The following is an 18,379-nucleotide window of genomic DNA, read 5'->3' on the forward strand; positions in this document are numbered from 1 at the left end:
AAACCTAACCACAAAAGTAAAATTAATAAAACAAAACTCAGCTAACCAATGATTTATACCTGACAAAATTTAGCTCCCATGAAGTTTGTATTTATTCATTTCATCGTTGAATAATAATAATAATAATAACAAAAATAACAAATTCTTATAATAGCACATTTCACATAAATATGCTTCACATTATAGTGCCCTGGTCATAGGGCCAATAACATTCCTTTTATGTTTCTCAGCTCAGATACAAGTCAATTTTTCTTTGTTCAACCCAAAATCATTTAAAAATGTACCCAGTCAGTTTCCCTTGTGGTTTATTATTTGATATCTGATATAAAAAGTCGCATCCCCTTAAGGTGATCCCCTGTCTGCCGCTTCCCAGGTTGTATCATTACCTGGGTGTGATCCCTGGCAACACGGCAGTTTGTGGTTGAATGGCTTCTGACAGGCACCCCCCGAACAAAGACATTGACAAAATTGGGAGACCACCAACATAGGGCTAGATAACTCAGTTGGTAGAGCGCCGGCACGTTAAACCGGAGGTCGTTGGTTCAAATCCCGCTCTAGTCAATTTTTCTTTGTTCAACCCAAAATCATTTAAAAATGTACCCAGTCAGTTTCCCTTGTGGTTTATTATCTAAAATAACCTGGTTACACTTATCGCCAATGGGTAAGAAGGGGTTTGCTTGGTGCTTCTGGGAGGCTGCTGAGTTACCACAGCACCAAACCTTTATCTGGTGCTTCATAAACTGTTTTCCCTTTGTTCAATTGTTTGAGTATCTTATTGTTAGATACATGCTTTATGTAATAAGACTCAAAATGCAATGTGGGCACTTTATACCCTCAAATAAGTATTCAACCCTACCCTGTCCCAAAAGTGCAGTTCCATTACTCATAAAATCACCGCTGTACCCTTGTTGACATTATTGATTGATGAACCCTGTTGGTGAGATTCCTGTAAGCCTGTTACAATATGAGCATCCACTCTTAACGCAGTCTTCAACAACACCCAAGCCCCTTCCCACGCTGCTTTCTTTGCCGAATAACTATCATAAAAGTCCCTACGCTCAAAACTTGCCAACTTCTCACTAAAATTGCGTTTATAAGGCAACTTTTGTTGAGTGCGAGTCTTAGGGTTTATAACCATTCCTGTTGACGAGGACAAGTTGTTCTTGTGAGTCGTGTGGTTTTTGCTGCTTCCATCAGTGATGATATCATCAAGTCCGGTTAGTTCTAGTTCAGACTGGCTAGAAATGGTTTGATCCAGTCCATACCCCTGTAATGTTTCATTCGAGTTTGATGTGTATTCAAATACATGTATTCCAAGTTCACTTTGCTGATGTGGATCTGACTGGATGAAACCGGTACAATCTTGTTCTGAGCTGTTTCCTTGAATTCCATGCAGTATACAAGATTTTTCATGGGACAAGTCAGTTACTCTCCCCATGTTTTTCAAAATTTGAAGCTCGTAGGATACAAATCCATTTGAGAAGGCCGATGTGATAGGTTCTCGATAGCAAGATATACTGGTATTGTGTCCACACTTAAGACCTTTGTCTGAAAGAAGGTTAAGCAGAACAAAATATTTAAAAGTATAAAACTTTTGACAGAACTACAAAGTTCTTCCTTATGACACAAATGTGTAGTTTTCAGCAGTGAAACAAATAAAGCACTGGGAGACTTTTGATGACACGTACTAGGTCGCAGCAGACTTGTGGCATCCTCAAACTACGTGCACAATGGAAATTTACCTGGTAAGCCTACTGCCACCTAGCATTCCAAAGTCTCACACTGCCGTTGAGGCAAAGAGTTCCCAAAGTGCAAACCTCTCCCCAGACAAATATGTCAAAAGGCTCCACATAAAAAAATCCTTTGTTTACAAGTTTCACTACCGTCAGAAAATTGCCAGTCCAAATTGAAATCGGTGGCTTGTTATCACGGACCTGCAGCCCTCTAAAAGTTATTTTGCTACAGTGCATTTAACTAGCCATTTACCTTTCATTTTCAGCAGTCGCTTCATTGCTGTCCGTTCAGGAACACCAGCTCCAGGGAGACATCGGCCGGATTGCACCATGTCCTTGAGCCTGTGTGCACACTTCCAGAATCTAACCTCTGAAGCTGTGACAAGACTTAGGACAGGGTTACTCAGCACTCCAGTCTGTCGACAAAAAAACAGGTCAGAAAAAGTTTTGATACTTGTTTTACCCCTACACTAATGTGTGTTAGCACAAAGTTTGTTCAGAAAATAACTTGTAGGGTGTCATGGCTGAGTGGTTATTAAGAGCATCAAATTCAAGTTCTGGTGGTTCAGTCATCGGAGTGTGGGTTTGATTCCCGGTCGTGGCACTTGTGTACTTGAGCAAGACGCTTTACTATCATTGGTTTTCTTCACCCAGGGTTATAAATGGGTTCCTGCGAGGGTAGAGGTTGATATTGTGTTTGAAAAAGCCACTAGAGTGCCATACAGCAGCACTATTGTAAAGCACTATTGTAAAGCAAATTGAGACGTTATTGTTAAGTTTTTTATTTTTTTAATTTTTTTAATTTTATGCAAGTCGCCACTTCAAGGTGTGGGCTACAGTTATTTTTGTCAAGAGGCCGTTGCCACCTACTCCTAGGGCTGAAACAGGGTTCCCCCTTTTACAGTCCATATGGATGTAGGCTTGGGTATCATCAGTCCGAAGCCTGGCCGCTAGAGCAGAAAGCACTACCTCCCCAATTTTATGTAGCAAGTGTCACAACCGGGATTCTAACCCACACTCTGCTGATCAAACAGCAGAGCTCGAATCCGGTGCTCTTAACCGCTCTGCCATGACACGCCACAAGTGCGCTATATAAGAATAAGTTAAAATTATTGTTAAAAAACTTTGTCTCCTTAGAGAAAAATTTGATGAGATAACATACCTGCAGTAACTTTCCTTTTACGAGTATCCTTGCGTATATCGCCCTCTGGGGTGCGTTTGAAGTCACTCTGGCTCTGTCCACCCACCCTGACTCAAAGCCAGCAATAGTTATACCACACGCAACGTCGCACATCGTAGCGTCACCGATGTACTTGAGGATTGGAACCAAGCAAGCCTCACCCAATGCCTGTAGGGTCTTGTAGGGAACATTTTGGAGTAGAATGACCTTCATTGCGAGACAGTAGTCCAGGAGGTCATCATCTGAGCAACCCTTGAAGATGATCAGTTTGATGTTCAACTGTCGGGACGAAATTAAAAAAACGAACAAATAATGTTCAATGGCTGGGAGTTTAGTTTTTCAAAGGAACAAAATCCAGTTAACAACTATGTCACGGGTGATACTTTTTCACAGGACTAGGGAAAGTACTGCGTATACAGTGCTAACACACATTGGTGTATGGGTAAAAACCAAAAATTCATATTCATTTCTAGTTAATTCTTATCTTACAAGGAAGGAAGTTTCAGTTGTAGATGTTGGAGGGAATACCACAGAGAATTATTCCAGGGAAAACCCATGCAATCATGTAGGGACTGAAAACCCAATCCACATATTGCCTCTGGCGTAATTCGGACCAAGTTCCTTGAGGCAAAAGTCGAGGAAAGATACCTCTACGCCAACCGGCCACCCAACTGGAAAAGGAGCTACTCAATATTACCTCCTGTAAGACCTTTATGACATCTCTTAGCCAAGAGTTCTCTTGAATCCCTGCCGGTCGAGTCCCTTCAGTGAATACCTTCACCTTTGTGGTCTTCTTGAAGCCTTTGTGTCGGAAGTTGGGCGTGGCATCTCCATTAACAATCTTAATATAAAACAAAAGAGGTTTTATCTGAAAGACAGACACACTTTCGTGGTGGCACGTTTTGTAGGAGACTTCTTCAATCCAACAATTGAACTTTCGAACCTGCAGAATGCCACAAAAATCTGTCTGTCTCCCTTCGTACAAAAAGGAAAATTACAATGTAGTTGGTTATAGTCAAGAGTCTTTCAAAATAAACCAAAACTCGCAAAAATGTCAACAATATTTTTTGTCACTGCAATCTTCAAAGCGACTGGCACAGGGACCCATAGTCCTGAAAAGATGTCAGGAGAATGCTCAGTTTTTGATTAGGGAGAAAAACATGGAAAACTAGTTGACAATACAACCCTCCAGTTTGAGGTGGGGGAGGATTTAAACCAGGGTCCTCCAAAATAAGGGCAAACCACTACAAAGCTAACTTGAACTTTTAATGTGTACATACCAGAGCTCGAATGGACCCTCCCGTTGAAGCTGCTGTTATCAACGGCAGCTGAAGATTATCTGTTTTCACTAACACCCCCAACTCTAAATGGGACTCTGAGGCTGCAGGTCCTTGGATGGTGGACACGCTGATTCGATTTAAGTAAAATATCCTGCAGGAATATCAGAGATAAACAATACCAAAAACTTCAAAATAAATTTGGTAAAAAACTCTAATATCAAAACGTTTCACTGCAAAATGCAGTCCTTGATCCTTGTCCTTGAAGGGGCACAGCAATTTCCCTCTGGTGAGCATGGTAATGGGCGCTTTATGATGAATGTAAATTTGTATCAGAACTTTGCAAAGGGCACTACAGTAAAAGCAAAGGGCACTACGTCATTTGCTATGGGTCTGTGGGTTACTTTGAGGTCTGCAAATGATTATGGGTTGTCCATTGTTGTTGGTTGTTACATATCCTAAAATTTGCTAAAAGTGTTTTACAAAAAACAATAGGTTTAGGCCTAAATATTACAGGTACTAGTGGTTGTTGCTTTTGACTGTTTCATGACAATAATAATACAAATAATGAAATCATGACACATTGAATGAGAAACAAAAAACAACATTCAAAACAAAACAACATTCAAAACAAATCTTGAGCCATCTTAAAAAGATATAAATTCTTTATTTCTATTAAGACAGGGGTTATACCAAAATACTTACATCTCTTTGTTGCTAAGTTGATGATGAGCCGCCTGCATCTGAAAAGCTTCCATAACCATCCTCATCTCTACATCAGCTCCGTGACTCAATCCAAACCTGTATCAGAGGATGAATAAAAGGTACCATCATTTTAGTCACGTTCCCAACCTATCTTTTCCCCATGAGATCAAATTTTGCTATTGTTGTACAATTTGTCTACATGTATGTGTGTATCTACTTGCCAGGTAGATTATGTTCTTTTGAGAGCTTGTCTTGCTTTATATTCTACTACCGCGCAGCGAGTTCTTAATTGGTCTCAGCGTTTCGGCGCAGTAGTGAAGTTTATAACGCGAAGTCCTCTTGATCAACTAACGCTAAGAGTAGTAGCCTAGTCCCGGCCGATTTTCTACCTTCCGCCCAGGGAGCAGTTAAAAAGCTGGACAGTTCTTTTCAGTACTGAGAAGTCTCCTGAATTCTGAAAACCTACTCCGGGGTATCAGAATATAAAGCGAGACAAGTCCTTCGAAAGAACATAATCTACCTGGAATACATGGTGTTACCGCAAATTTTTCTATGCTTACCCAAGATCCAACATATCAGGCTCTTCTACTCCACCAAGATTTGCTGCAAAATGTGGCCTTGATGGGGGTATACCTACCCCACTCGGCTCCTTCGAAAGAAAATGCATCTTCTCGTCAAGAAATAAGTTCCTCAACGAAGGCTCTGTGATCCCTGGTGGCAAGGTCATTTCAGGGTCATTACTTTGACCCAAGGTCACATTAAAATGTCTACTTCTATTTCGAACATTGGTTAGTCTCGTTACAGCTGCCTTTTTCTGTTTGGACTTCAATAGATCTTGTACTGCATCGTCGGGCGTCTTTGTTTCTTGAGGAGCAGTGGTTTCCAAGGCAACATCACATTGGAAGGCATCATGTGAATTTGTTTGAATGTATCCATGGTTACTGGATGCAGTCAGCTGATTGGCTGGACTTTGCGAAGCCTCAACCCCCTCTGGGATTTTCTCACTTTCTAGTGCAGAGTCAATGCCATGGATACTGTTTGTAACCTCACTGCCAGCTGAATTCTGATCGGTCACAGTTGCAAACGTTCTGAAATGTCTACTGTTGTTTTGCACTTTGGCCGTTCTCTCCTGAGCAATTTTGTTTTGCTTGGCTTCCAAAAGCTTGTGAATAGAATCCTGAATTGCACTTGGTTTTCTTGCTTGGTGATCATCTATAACTCCCTCGCTCTTTGACATAATGGAATCTCTCGGCAAAGCATCTTTTTCATCTTCTGGCGGAAAACACGAATCAAACTCATCACTTTCCTCATCGCTTGTTCCTCCGCCATCTTCAGCACAAACTTGAACAATCTCATCCACCTCTTTATTTGTGGTCATCCCAACTAAGGAATGAGTTTGTCTTGCAGATGTGTCTTTAAAGTCAACCAAACTAACGTGAGTGTCTGTTAAATGACTAAGACTCTCAGGACAACCTGTCGACAACAACTCCAAATCTGACAGATGTTTCTCCAACGTATACTCAGAATGTTCATCTTCCCTTTCAAAGAACCAAGACACATCGTCTTCATTATCATCTGCTTCCACTTGAGCGTCTTCTTTAGACTTTGCTTTCATCTGTTCAAGAAACACTGGTTGTTGAGAGTCTGAGATGGTGAAATTGACTTCCTGAAACCCATCCTCATCCTCTGAAGGATGAAGTTGTAAGATGCTGGATTTTTCACTTTGTCGGCACATCTTCTGGGAATCTTCTAAATTTCCCATCTCAGTTTTCAGGGAGGATGCTCCAAGTCTATCAGCAAGGCATTCTCCTTTTAGATTACCTGTAGAGTTGAATCTGTCGGGAGGATATTGTAGAGCATGTCGTTGGGCTGTTAGGTGACCTGAGGTAGAGCTGCGGAGGTCAAATTTGTAAAAACTCGTGTTCTGGACGAAATCGTGGCTCTGGTGGGAAGCCCCGCTCTCCGAGTGAGCCTTTTGAGAAGGCAATGATTTATCACTCGCACTGATGGGGTGATTTCCTCCTGTGAATGTTTTGTGACTCTCTTCTCTATCAGCAAGTGGAGCCTCTTCTAAGGATGTTTCGGTCTTGGGAATTCTAAGATTAGTGCAAGGTACAGTGATTGTCTCCAAGGCATCTATACACTGCTCCAGGCATTCATCTCCATACCTGATGATTGCTTGAATTGGAACACCCTGACCAAAGACAAGAAGATAAAAAATATTATTTGACAATTTAAAAGATTGCTCTCTACTCCCCATCCTAATATCTTTTTTGATGTATGGTGGTCACAATAGGAGTGCACTGTTTGGTTTGGGTGTCTACATACAAATTCACCCAAACGCAGTACTGTGTCTCCACCATACCTCAAAATGGCTTATGGCTGGCCAGAGCAGACGAGGTCTTCAGGGCCTACTTTACGCAGAGTATATCGCAAGATTAGTGTCACAAGATATTCGGCCATCACCGCTGGAGATTCAAAGACTAGCTCAAAACAGGAAAGAATGGGGGAAAACTTGTGTCCGTCTGCTGTGCAGCCGACTGATGATGATGAAATGAACGAAATTCAAGTTAAACTCTTCCAAACACTTTCTTTGCGCTTACTTTTCAAGATCACAATTACTCTAAACAAACGACTAGCCCAAATGATTTCAACCAGTCAGTTCAACTTCATTAAATTTAAATAATTTAACAACGGTCCGTATTTGAGTAAGGAGTAAGTGACAATTTAGGGAATTGTAATAACTGATCTTCAAGTTTAACGCTTCCAAACAATTTGCATTTTGCTTATTTTTTCAAGATGTCCCATTTTAACAAAACTTTTTTTGTTCTTGTCACAATGACTGTTAATGACAAGCCCAAATGATTTCCACCGGTCTGTTCAACTTCATTAAATTGACATCAATCAACAATGTTCCGTACATGAGTGAGGAGAAATTGGATTTCCGCTGCCCAGAATCCAGCCATCGTCATCAAGGTGGTTGACCCTGTGCCGTGCATCTTCTGATGTGAAGCGCAAGCCTCCATCGCTAAATGGCCAACTGGATGCTAAGACAAAAACAATTATGAAGGTTAGTCGGTTTGTAACATTTATTTAGAATACACTTCATTGCGGAGAAATGTTTGTATGCGTCACAAGAACACCACAAAAATTCCTCAGTAAATGGGTGCTCTCTCTACACTGTGCCAAGACTAATGTATCTTACCACAACATAATGGTGGAAAATAATCTCAGCTGTTCGTTTTCAATTACTGCCATTGTTATCTGCTTCTTTCAAGAAACCCCGGGATTGAAAAAAAACAAAAATAAGAAATAAAGTTCTTTTATTTATATTTTAAAGCCGGTGGTTCTGAGTGTTATATTAACGACTGTCAACAATTCATGAAAAAGTCCACAGTCAGTGCACACTTATTGCTAAGGTTAGTGAAAGGGTTCGCCCTGGTGTGTCTGGCAGTGCGTTTATCTTTCAATCTTGAAAGCTGCGTTCAAAAGGAACAGGAAGACGAAGCAGAAGACAAACTGTAAGATGATGTACCTCAATGTCAAGATGACATAACAGCTCACAGCAGCTTGACACAAGATGACCATCCTCGTGATCTTCAAGAATACACTTCAATCTGAACAAGAATAACAAGCTTAATGAAAATTCAAAAACTAACTTTGGAAATTGTTTGTGCGATACTTTTTGCGATGATCGTAAACCCTCCATCCTTCCGATGTACGACCATCGGGAGGATGGAGGGATATGATCTCATAATCATTTTGATCAATGGTAGAAAGCGAAACACGTTAACCAAGAGAAGACCAATGTCGCTGATATCTACATTGTTTACACTACTATACTAAAATTTACATAAGGCAATAACTTCGATTTAGAATTAGAAAGGGACGTCAAAACAACTTTGTTTTAAAACTTACCTTTCGTTTGGACCGAGAAATGAACTCACAGAGCAACCTGTTAATTGGAGAACAAGAACAAAAACCCAGACATTATTCAATTATTATATATTGTGAACACTCACTCACTCTCAGTAGTCAGACAACTCCGACTACCATGACTGCTTACTATTACTAATGACTGACGACATGACTGACGGACCTACCCTCCTCGGTCTGTCCTCACTAGACAGACACTACATGTATACTGACCTGGAGACACTCTACATTTAAGATTTCAACCCACGATGAAGTGTAAGTGTCATTGTAAAAAAGTTGGATATATGATTTAAAAAAAATCGTTTTGTTTTTGATTGTGAACAATTTTCCTGTTATCCTACTGAAAACACATGACACCAGGAGAGGATATGTTATTTTTGTTAGATTAGTTACTAATATTATCATTAATTATCAACCAAACACTACATTACTCCGAAGTAAGCAATTAATCAGTTAGAATACTTACATATTGTTTGTAATGCATGCAACGATGATAATCTATTCATAACGACGGATTAATCTTGGGGAAATTTTTTTGTGTGGGTGGAATTTACCAGGAGCAGACGCCAAATCCTGTTGTTATGTGTACAAGTACATATAGTCTGGTGCTTGTTTAGAAATGGCTCCCAGTATCACCATAGAAGTCTACCATTAAGACCAACAGCAGTGTCGTTCCCAGGTTATAACACGGTGTTATAACAACATTTCGGAGTGCAGTCGTAGCCACTACCGAACCCATCAATTCGACTCTGAAAACGAGGTTGAATCAACACCTTAAATACATTTTAAAGCGCGCCCTCAAGAGTTTCATTTTTCATTAACTAAACATGGCGGCGCCCAGTCAGTTTTCCGTTCGACTGTTTAAACCGCTTCTATTTATCCCGAAAAAGCTGTCATGTGGGATGTGTTTGGCATCACGGATGTCATACATGACGTCATGTAGTAAGTACAACAGTATACGGAATATAAATTATGTTTCCGTTCTACGGAGAAGAGAGATTTGGGCAAAACATTTTTGTACTGACAAAACAGAAAAATCCGGCAACCCCACCACCGCGGCCGGTAAGCACACAGTCACAGAAGGGACAGATCCAGACGACAGCGTCACATCCAATGCTGCCACGAACAGGAAGACAGTCAGTAACCGACAGCAATATGAACAATTTGAGGAACAGGTCCAGAAACAAAATTCTCTAAATTCAGTCGCAAATCCAGTTTCCAGTCCCAGAACACAGAGGCATTCACCAGGCATGAAGGGAGACATCGTTTATAAGACACCTCCATCACTTTTCGACATGGCAGTTAATGAGTCCGATGTTCTTGAAGGTCAGCAGCAACAGCAAAGCAACCCAGAGTTTTACCGCAGACGCATGGAGAGTGGGTGGGGACCAGCAGCGAGTAAAAAGACGTTCAGAGCTTATCAAGATGCCTCCACGCCGTCGCAAGTGGGAATCAAGAATGATTGGAATCTTCCGCCATTTGTTTCAGAAAATAGGAGGCCTATTTATGAACCAACATACTATGCTGGATTTGCATGTAAGTTAATTTTAAATTAAAACTTGACTTTGTTAGTACAGCTTTTGTTTTGAGTTGTTTTATCTTGTATCAGTCATACTCGTATATCTCATAATCTCAGACAACCTCACCAACATAAACTTTGAATTTTATACCTTCAAACTGCTTAAATGCAGTGGACACTATTGGTAATTACTCAAAATAATTCTTAGCATAAAACTTAATTGGTAACAAACAATTCAATGGAGAGCTATTGATAGTATAAAACATTGTAAGAAACGGCTCCCTCTGAAGTGACGTATTTTGAGAAAGAAGTAATTTTCCACTAAAATATTTTATTTCAAGACCTCAGACTTAGAATTTGAGGTCCCGAAATCAAGCATCTGAAAGCACACAACTTTGTGTGACAAGCCTGTTTTTCTTCCATTATTATCCCGAAACTTCGACAACCAATTGAGTTCAAGTTTTCACAGGTTTTGTTATTTTGTGCATTTATGTTGAGATTCACCAAGTAAGACTGTTCTTTGACAATTACCAAAGGTGTACAGTGTCTTTAAACTGTTTAAACTGATTATTAATAGTGGAAATAAATTAAACTGGAGAACTTGTGCTTCATTATTTTAATACTTGTGCTGCGGGGCACTTTTCATTTCTAAATAAATTGTTTTACTTATTATAATTTTTTTTACTCCAATAGGTTTGATGTGTTGTGCGTTTGTCCTAGGATTCAGTTTCTTGAAGAAAGACCCAGATCCCGACACCATGGAAACTCTCATCGCTAAGTCTTGGGTGAGACTTACTGCACCTTTGCAAGTTACTTTGAGACATTAAACTTAGCCCAACAGAGAAAAAATAGATAGCTCTTAAACCAAACAACATCAAAGTCTTTCACACTTTTAGTACCCTTGTTCATGTGCCTTACCTGAAACTTTGTAAAATCCTTAGAAAGTATGCAACTCGTCCATCAGCCATTCATCCATTATTAGGTTGCTAACCAATCACATGATTCAACAATCTTTGCTCTATGTGGCGTGTCGCGGCCAAGCAGTCTACTTCACTGGACCTTAGCTCTTGTGTTGTCAGAAGCAGAGTGTAGGTTTAATTCCTGGTTATGGCGTGTCCTTCATGTCCTTGAACAAAAGTGCCTTGAAAACCATCATTGCTTTGTAAAAAGTTGTGACGGTAGTGCACTCTGCTCTATCAGCTAGGCTCCTGGTGGGTTATACCCACTTACATCCTAATAGACTGTGAATGGGGTAACCCTGTATGTCATCCCCAGGAGTAGCTGGCAACATGCCCCCCTTGGCCCTGATGACAGTTTATTTAGGTCAATAGCCCAATTCAGTTAAGTGTAGCCCTCACCTTAAAGTGGCCGTCCTGCCTTGTGATGTTTGATCTCTCGTTAAAAATAAACTAAAACGAATAAAGCAGGTACCCAGACAAGACAGTTTGAGTCACCTGGGCCCAATTTTATGGCGCTGCTAAGCCAAAAAATTGCTTTGCATGACATTTCTCCCTTGATAAAAACAGGATTACCAACCAATTTTCCATGTGATTTTTTAGGATTTAGCAAACAACAGCTTAATACTAAACAAGCGACATGAAACAACAGGAAATTTTGTTGGTAATCCCGTTTTTATCAACAAGGATGAAATTTCATGCTAAGCAAATTGTTGTGTATAGCAGCTATATGAAATTGGGCCCTGCTGTGTGCTTTGAAGGTTTTTCATCAAATTTCCATTTAACTTTTACTCTTGTCTCGTAATACCTATCACAGATTGCTGAAGGAAAAGGAAATCTTGCTGAAGCTGAAGAACTCTTACATGAAGCTCTTAAATTGGCGCAGGATCAAAAGCATCAAGAGGGTATCACATACATTTATGACCAGGTATATTTCTCTTGAAGACGAGCAGAGTATAAAACGGAAATGTCAAGACCAAACTGGCTCTTTTCAAAGCCATCACTCCCTCAAAAGAGATCCATTATATGGTTGTATCCGCAAGATTACCATTACTTATAGTTTATTCTTCTTCAACATGTACAAGACCCCTCTCCACCAAGATGCCAGATGCTTTTCACAATCCTGAACTGTGGGCCCTATGTGTAGGCCCCTATACATTATTTTGCTATGCCACATCTTTCAATGGATGACATTTTCCAGATGTTTTTTATAAATATATGTTTTTATTGAATACAATTCTAAAATGTGGATGTGTTTGTAGTTGCTGGGCACCTCTGGAAAACAGTGTTTCGCGTGTTTTTTCCCAGAGTAAATAAGAAATAAGTGAGAGGAAAATGACAACTATAAAGCATTTACATTAGAATTTATTTTGTTGTATTTTGCAGATGGCCAATCTATCCATGAGGCATGGCAACCTAACGAAGGCGGAAGGGCTCTTCCAGGAGACCTTGAAGAGAATGATCTCCTCGGGGACGGCGCAAGATGACAGCGCAGTCATCGAGATCTCCCTCAAACTAGCTAGAATGTACGACAGGATGAGGAGGTAAACATTTATTAATAAAAATAATAACAGCAATACTTAACCTTTAAAGGCCCTGGAAACCTTTAGTATTTGCCAAAGAGCAGTATTCTCACTTGGTGTATCCGAACAAATGCACAAAATAACCAATCTGTGAAAATTTTGACTCAATTGGTCATCAGAGGGGGAAGAGAGTAATGACAGAAAAAAATACTGTTGTGGCACAAATTTGTGTGCTTTCAGATGCATAAAAAAATGTTAAAAGACTTTAGGCATTAAGCCTTTTAACATTTGAGTAAGAAAATTACCTATTTCCCAAACACAACATTACTTCAGAGGGGGCCAATTCTCACAATGTTCTATCAGCAGCTCTCCATTGCTCGTTACCAAGTAAGTTTTTATGCTAATAATTATTTTGAGTAACTAGTAATACTGTCCAGTCCATTTAGTATAGTGGTATGCATTTTTTTTATACTAATTTAGGGAACATTACAGAACTGGCTTTTGCTAACCAAAACAGTAGCTGTATTATGTAATCCACCATACATAAACTGACAAACCGGTAGAAGTTTGAGATCGATCCGCCATCTGGGTCACAAGAAAATAGTGAAAAACGATTACACATTTTGCATGACATTGATGCAAAAAAAGAAAATGAATAAAGGCTCACTGAGCGATAAGCTCCAAACGCAAAGTTAATTTATTTATTTCTCATCAAATATGGCCTTTCAGGCAGAAATATTTCAAGGGATGTTTTCTACTATCATCATCATTAGACGGAGTAAGTTTGATGTAAATCTGTGATCTTCACGATTTTGTTTTCTTACCAATTCTGTAACGTTCCTTTAACTTATCTTTTCCAGGTACACCGACTCGGAACAAGGGTTTAATTGGTGCATCACGACGACAGAGAAGAAACTTGAGCAAACCAAGGACAAGGAGACGAGACAGAATCTCCTGTCACTCCTCGGGATGTGTCTGGACTCCTACGCAAGGTCCCTGGCTACTCACGGGAGGCTTGACGAGTCGACCAAGATGTACAAGCGAGCCTTGGTCATATGCCAGAAGGACTTGGAGGTCGATGGAGTACCACATCCTCAGGTGGGATTGGGTTTTTTGTTGGGTGAAGAAAGTTGATCCTTTAAGCACTTGATGATTTAAGGTTTTAAAGGCACAGTATTTGAAGTTGGTCCTTTTTTAAAGGAACACGTTGCCTTGGATAGGGCGATTTGGTCTATAAAAAGGGTTTGCAACCGTTTGTTATGAAATGCATAATGGTTAGAAAGATGTTTTAAAAGTAGAATACAATGATTTAAACAAATATGTCTCGAGGTTGAATGGTTTTGCTTTTACTTTGCAAATAAACACGGTCAGCCATTTTGTGGAGTCCAAAATTCGACTCCACAAAACGGCGTGCCGTGTTAGTTCACGGCGTATAAGAAAAACCATGCACTTTCAAGGCATATTTGTGTGGATCATTTTATTTTCTTTAAAAACATCTCCCTAAACCATTATGCATTTCATAACAAAAGGTGAAACCTTTTTTATAGACTTACTCGCCCTATCCCAGGCAACGTGTCCCTTTAATTCACATGGTGTGCCATTTTGTGACGGTGCAAACTTTGTTTCCTTGGTTTTAAAATATGCGCAGGATAGCGCAAGCACACAGTTTGGATTGTAATTTGCATTCATGATGGCTTGTGCCAATGTCCTGAAATTTAGACATGTAAAGAGTGCGGCACTGCGGACTAGGATTTCAAGATAAGATTTTTATTAATTTACTTTTCTTACAATTTTATAAAGTTTTGTTGTTATTTCTAAGCAGGTATTTGTGAGGATAGAAAAACAAAGTCAAAATCAAATTTTTTGTTTGTTAATTTTAGACTGTTGTCTTGATGAATGACCTGGGCACGGTTTACGACTTGGGTGGGAGGTACACGGAAGCCATTGAGACGATACAACAAGCTATCGTCATTGCCGAGCAGAGGTCACCTCAAGATCTTCCATCCGTTCTCTGCAACCTGGCATCAGTGAAAATGCATACAGGTAACGTACAAACTTTGGCTTTGCCTGACATTGCCTATGGCTAACTTTGGCTATGGTCGTGTGTCTGCCAAGGGAATGAATTTCATGTCATTCAAAACCACATTGGATTATATTAAGTGGTTAGACAGTAGGAGGGTTGACTGTGTACTGTGTAGATGCATTCATCGCATGATATATTGCAGACTGGCATAGTTTATCTATCAGTCAAAACCTCATTGAATGATATTAAGTGGTTAGACAGTAGGAGGGTTGACTGTGTACTGTGTAGATACATTCATCGCGTGATATATTGCACACTGGCAAGATTTATCTATCATTCAAAACCTCATTGGATGATATTAAGTGGTTAGACAGTAGGAGGGTTGACTGTGTACTGTGTAGATACATTCATCGCATGATACATTGCAGACTGGCATCGTTTATCTATCATTCAAAACCTCATTGGATGATATTAAGTGGTTAGACAGTAGGAGGGTTGACTGTGTACTGTGTAGATGCATTTTTCGCATGATATATTGCAGACTGGCATAGTTTATCTATCATTCAAAACCTCATTGGATGATATTAAGTGGTTAGACAGTAGGAGGGTTGACTGTGTAGATGCATTTGTCGCATGATATATTGCAGACTGGCATAGTTTATCCATCATTCAAAACCTCATTGAATGATATTGAGTGGTTAGACAGTAGGAGGGTTGACTGTGTACTGTGTAGATACATTCATCGCATGATATATTGCCGACTGGCATAGTTTATATATCATTCAAAACCTCATTGAATGATATTGAGTGGTCAGACATTAGGAGGGTTGACTTTGTCCGGTGTTGATGCATTCATAGCATGATATATTGCAGACTGGCATAGTTTATCCATCATTCAAAACCTCATTGAATGATATTGAGTGGTCAGACATTAGGAGGGTTGACTTTGTGCGGTGTTGATGCATTCATAGCATGATATATTGCAGACTGGCATAATTTATCCATTAATCAAAACCTCATTGGATGATATTGGGTGGTCAGACAGTAGGAGGGTTGACTGTGTACTGTGTAAATACATTCATCGCATGATATATTGCAGACTGGCATAGTTTATCCATTATTCAAAACCTCATTGGATGATATTAAGTGGTCAGACAGTAGGAGGGTTGACTGTGTACTGTGTAGATACATTCATCGCATGATATATTGCCGACTGGCATAGTTTATCCATCATTCAAAATCTCATTGGATTATTTTGGTTGGTCAGACAGTAGGAGGGTTGACTGTGTTTGGTGTTGATGCATGCTTCACATGATATCACATTGCAGGCTGCCATGTTCCATCTATCTTTGATGAAAACCACATTGGATAAAATTGAGTGTTCAGACAGCTGGAGGGTTAACTATTATTTGAATAATTGTATTAGGCTTCTTACAACGAAAACACCTATTGATTGTTAACCCCTCCTTCCCTCCTGTGCATTTTGGCAAATATTTTGAAAAAATCTCAAGACTGCAGCAGTTTGTTGCTTCCATTTTGGCTTGCCAATGATTTCCATCCCTAATGCCGTCTTCCTCTTTTATTTTCTATCCTCCAGAGGAATTTGAGGAAGCAGAGACTCACTACAAGAAGGCTTTGACCCTCGCTGAGAAACAGGGAGATGCGGCGACCATCTTGGAGATCAAGAACAGCATAGCACAACTCCAGACCAACGTCGTCATTAAGAAAGAAAAACTGAAAGAGCAAAAAACAAAAGCTCAAAAATCTTGAGGAGAGTCTGTTAAATTTTATGACTGCCTCATCTATGAGAGGCAAGTACATTTTTGCAAAGGGCACTTTCCTTGGAAAATCTCAATTCCATGGGAATATTTTAAAGGGGCACCAAAGCCAAAATAAATGCAGTTGACACAAAGCCCAAACCTGGAGGTTCATTCTTGAGAGGGAAAGCTTTTTTTAATTTATTATAAATTAATTAGAAACATCTCAAAGTCTATAGTTATATTTTGGATTGGCAGCAAGGCAAATATTCTTAAGTTAGAATATTTTAGAAAGCCCAGCCATCGAATTTCACCTGTTTCCAATGAACCGCATCCATCCAAAAGTAATTTAGAATAGTTTGATAGGGCACTGAAGTCAAGACTTTAAACCAATTTTACTAAGCTGTTAATCAGGAAATGTTGCTCAGGGAACCAGTCAAGGAGTAATGTGTATTGATTAGTATTTAGGCTGGTAATCTGCACGAGGTCTGCTAAGCAAGATATTTCTGTGCAAAGTAATTTTTTGTCTTACTGGCTTTATGTAAGTGTGCCTTAGCATCAATTGCAGTGATAAGTATGGCATCCATGTACTACTTGTGGTGGGTGTTGTGATATTTCTATTTTGTAAAATGTCGCTTTTGATAAATGAATTTGTTTTAAAGCTATTGGACACTTTTTGTAAACAGTATTGTCCAAAGGCCCACACTTCGTGTATCACAACTTATATATAAAATAAGAAACCTGTGAAAATTTAGGCTCAATCGGTCATCGGAGTGGGGAGAAAATAACGTGAAAACCCACCCTTGTTTCCGCACGTTTCGCCGTGTCATGACGTGTTAAAAATAAATCCGTAATTCTCGATATCGAGAATTGATAATTGTTTTAATGTTTCTCAAAAAGTAAAGCATTTCATTGAATAATATTTCAAGAGAAGTCTTTCACCATTACCTTCTGTAAACCCTGTAATTTATTTGTAAATCTATGAACTTTTATTTTGTTTCTGTTCCGAAAGTGTCCAATGGCTTTAATTATTGCTGCAAATTAATTTGTATTGATGTAAACAATAAAATGAGTGAATTCAAAGGTTTAAGCTGTCTGTGGCCTTCTTTGTAGATTGATTGTAACAACTGATTGTGATTCTTGAAAACTCCAATTCCACCTCTCGGAGTCAACAATGTTATTATTTTTTATTTTAATTCATTTCTTACACTATCTAATCAAATAGGCCTAAAACTTCAAACATGCAAATTATTGGTACAAAAACAAAAGAAAAGGCAGAGAAAGACGATCATAAAAACATGACAATCAACCAAGAATGAGGTCCTGGAGGTTAGTACATAAATGTACAACCTCTGAGACCTGGTGATTGGAAAAAAAATATCATGCATATAAAAATATTAAATATAAGTTCTGTTTTCAAATTCCTATAGCCATCCACATGTCAAAAAACAGGCCCTGGAGGTTAGTACATAAACATACTTACCTCTGAGACCTGGTAATAATAAAAAAAGCTTTTATGTTAAGTACAAGTTCTGTTTTTAAATTCCTACATCCATCCCCATGTCAAGAAAAAGGTTCTGGAGGTTAGTACAAAAATTTACCAACCTCTGAGACCTGGTAGTTAAAAAATACCTGTCATGGGCTCTAGTAAGTACAAGTTCCGTTTTCAAGTTTCACCCCATTACATCCCTCGCCCCGCCCCCAACAAGCAGAGAGCGCTAATTTTTAACAAAGTCTATAGCCGCTGGAGGGCGCTCTTCAAGGTTACCA

At 39.4% G+C, this 18,379-nt stretch overlaps 2 protein-coding genes across 2 annotated transcripts; one reads left to right on the forward strand and one right to left on the reverse strand.

The window, feature by feature from the left end:
• Positions 1-83: 83 nt before the first annotated feature.
• On the reverse strand, positions 84-9,402 carry LOC139949225 (uncharacterized). Its single transcript, XM_071947618.1, has 11 exons — positions 9,298-9,402; positions 8,814-8,850; positions 8,431-8,512; positions 7,817-7,942; positions 5,456-7,089; positions 4,896-4,991; positions 4,194-4,344; positions 3,611-3,754; positions 2,896-3,192; positions 1,987-2,149; positions 84-1,548 (listed from the first exon to the last, which is right to left on the reverse strand). Exons 1-11 carry the CDS (start codon positions 9,335-9,337, stop codon positions 884-886), a joined length of 3,435 nt encoding a protein of 1,144 aa, XP_071803719.1. The 5' UTR covers positions 9,338-9,402; the 3' UTR covers positions 84-883.
• A 266-nt stretch (positions 9,403-9,668) lies between these two features.
• On the forward strand, positions 9,669-17,644 carry LOC139949226 (tetratricopeptide repeat protein 19, mitochondrial-like). The gene is made up of 7 exons (XM_071947619.1): positions 9,669-10,367; positions 11,044-11,135; positions 12,124-12,234; positions 12,693-12,850; positions 13,690-13,927; positions 14,710-14,872; positions 16,450-17,644. Exons 1-7 carry the CDS (start codon positions 9,734-9,736, stop codon positions 16,620-16,622), a joined length of 1,569 nt encoding a protein of 522 aa, XP_071803720.1. The 5' UTR covers positions 9,669-9,733; the 3' UTR covers positions 16,623-17,644.
• The last annotated feature ends 735 nt before the right edge of the window (positions 17,645-18,379 follow it).

This window comes from Asterias amurensis, chromosome 16 (assembly GCF_032118995.1).
Source record: "Asterias amurensis chromosome 16, ASM3211899v1".
Classification (NCBI taxonomy): Eukaryota; Metazoa; Echinodermata; class Asteroidea; order Forcipulatida; family Asteriidae; genus Asterias; species Asterias amurensis.

Coding starts and splice junctions, on each gene's coding strand:
- LOC139949226 (XM_071947619.1), top strand. CDS start 9,734: ATGTGTTTGGCATCACGGATGTCATACATGACGTCATGTAGTAAGTAC. Junction 12,851..13,689: donor ATGTACGACAGGATGAGGAG/GTAAACATTTAT, acceptor TATCTTTTCCAG/GTACACCGACTCGGAACAAG. Junction 14,873..16,449: donor ATCAGTGAAAATGCATACAG/GTAACGTACAAA, acceptor TCTATCCTCCAG/AGGAATTTGAGGAAGCAGAG.
- LOC139949225 (XM_071947618.1), bottom strand. CDS start 9,337: ATGAATAGATTATCATCGTTGCATGCATTACAAACAATAT. Junction 2,150..2,895: donor TAAAAGGAAAGTTACTGCAG/GTATGTTATCTC, acceptor TTTTGTCGACAG/ACTGGAGTGCTGAGTAACCC. Junction 1,549..1,986: donor GCGACTGCTGAAAATGAAAG/GTAAATGGCTAG, acceptor ACCTTCTTTCAG/ACAAAGGTCTTAAGTGTGGA.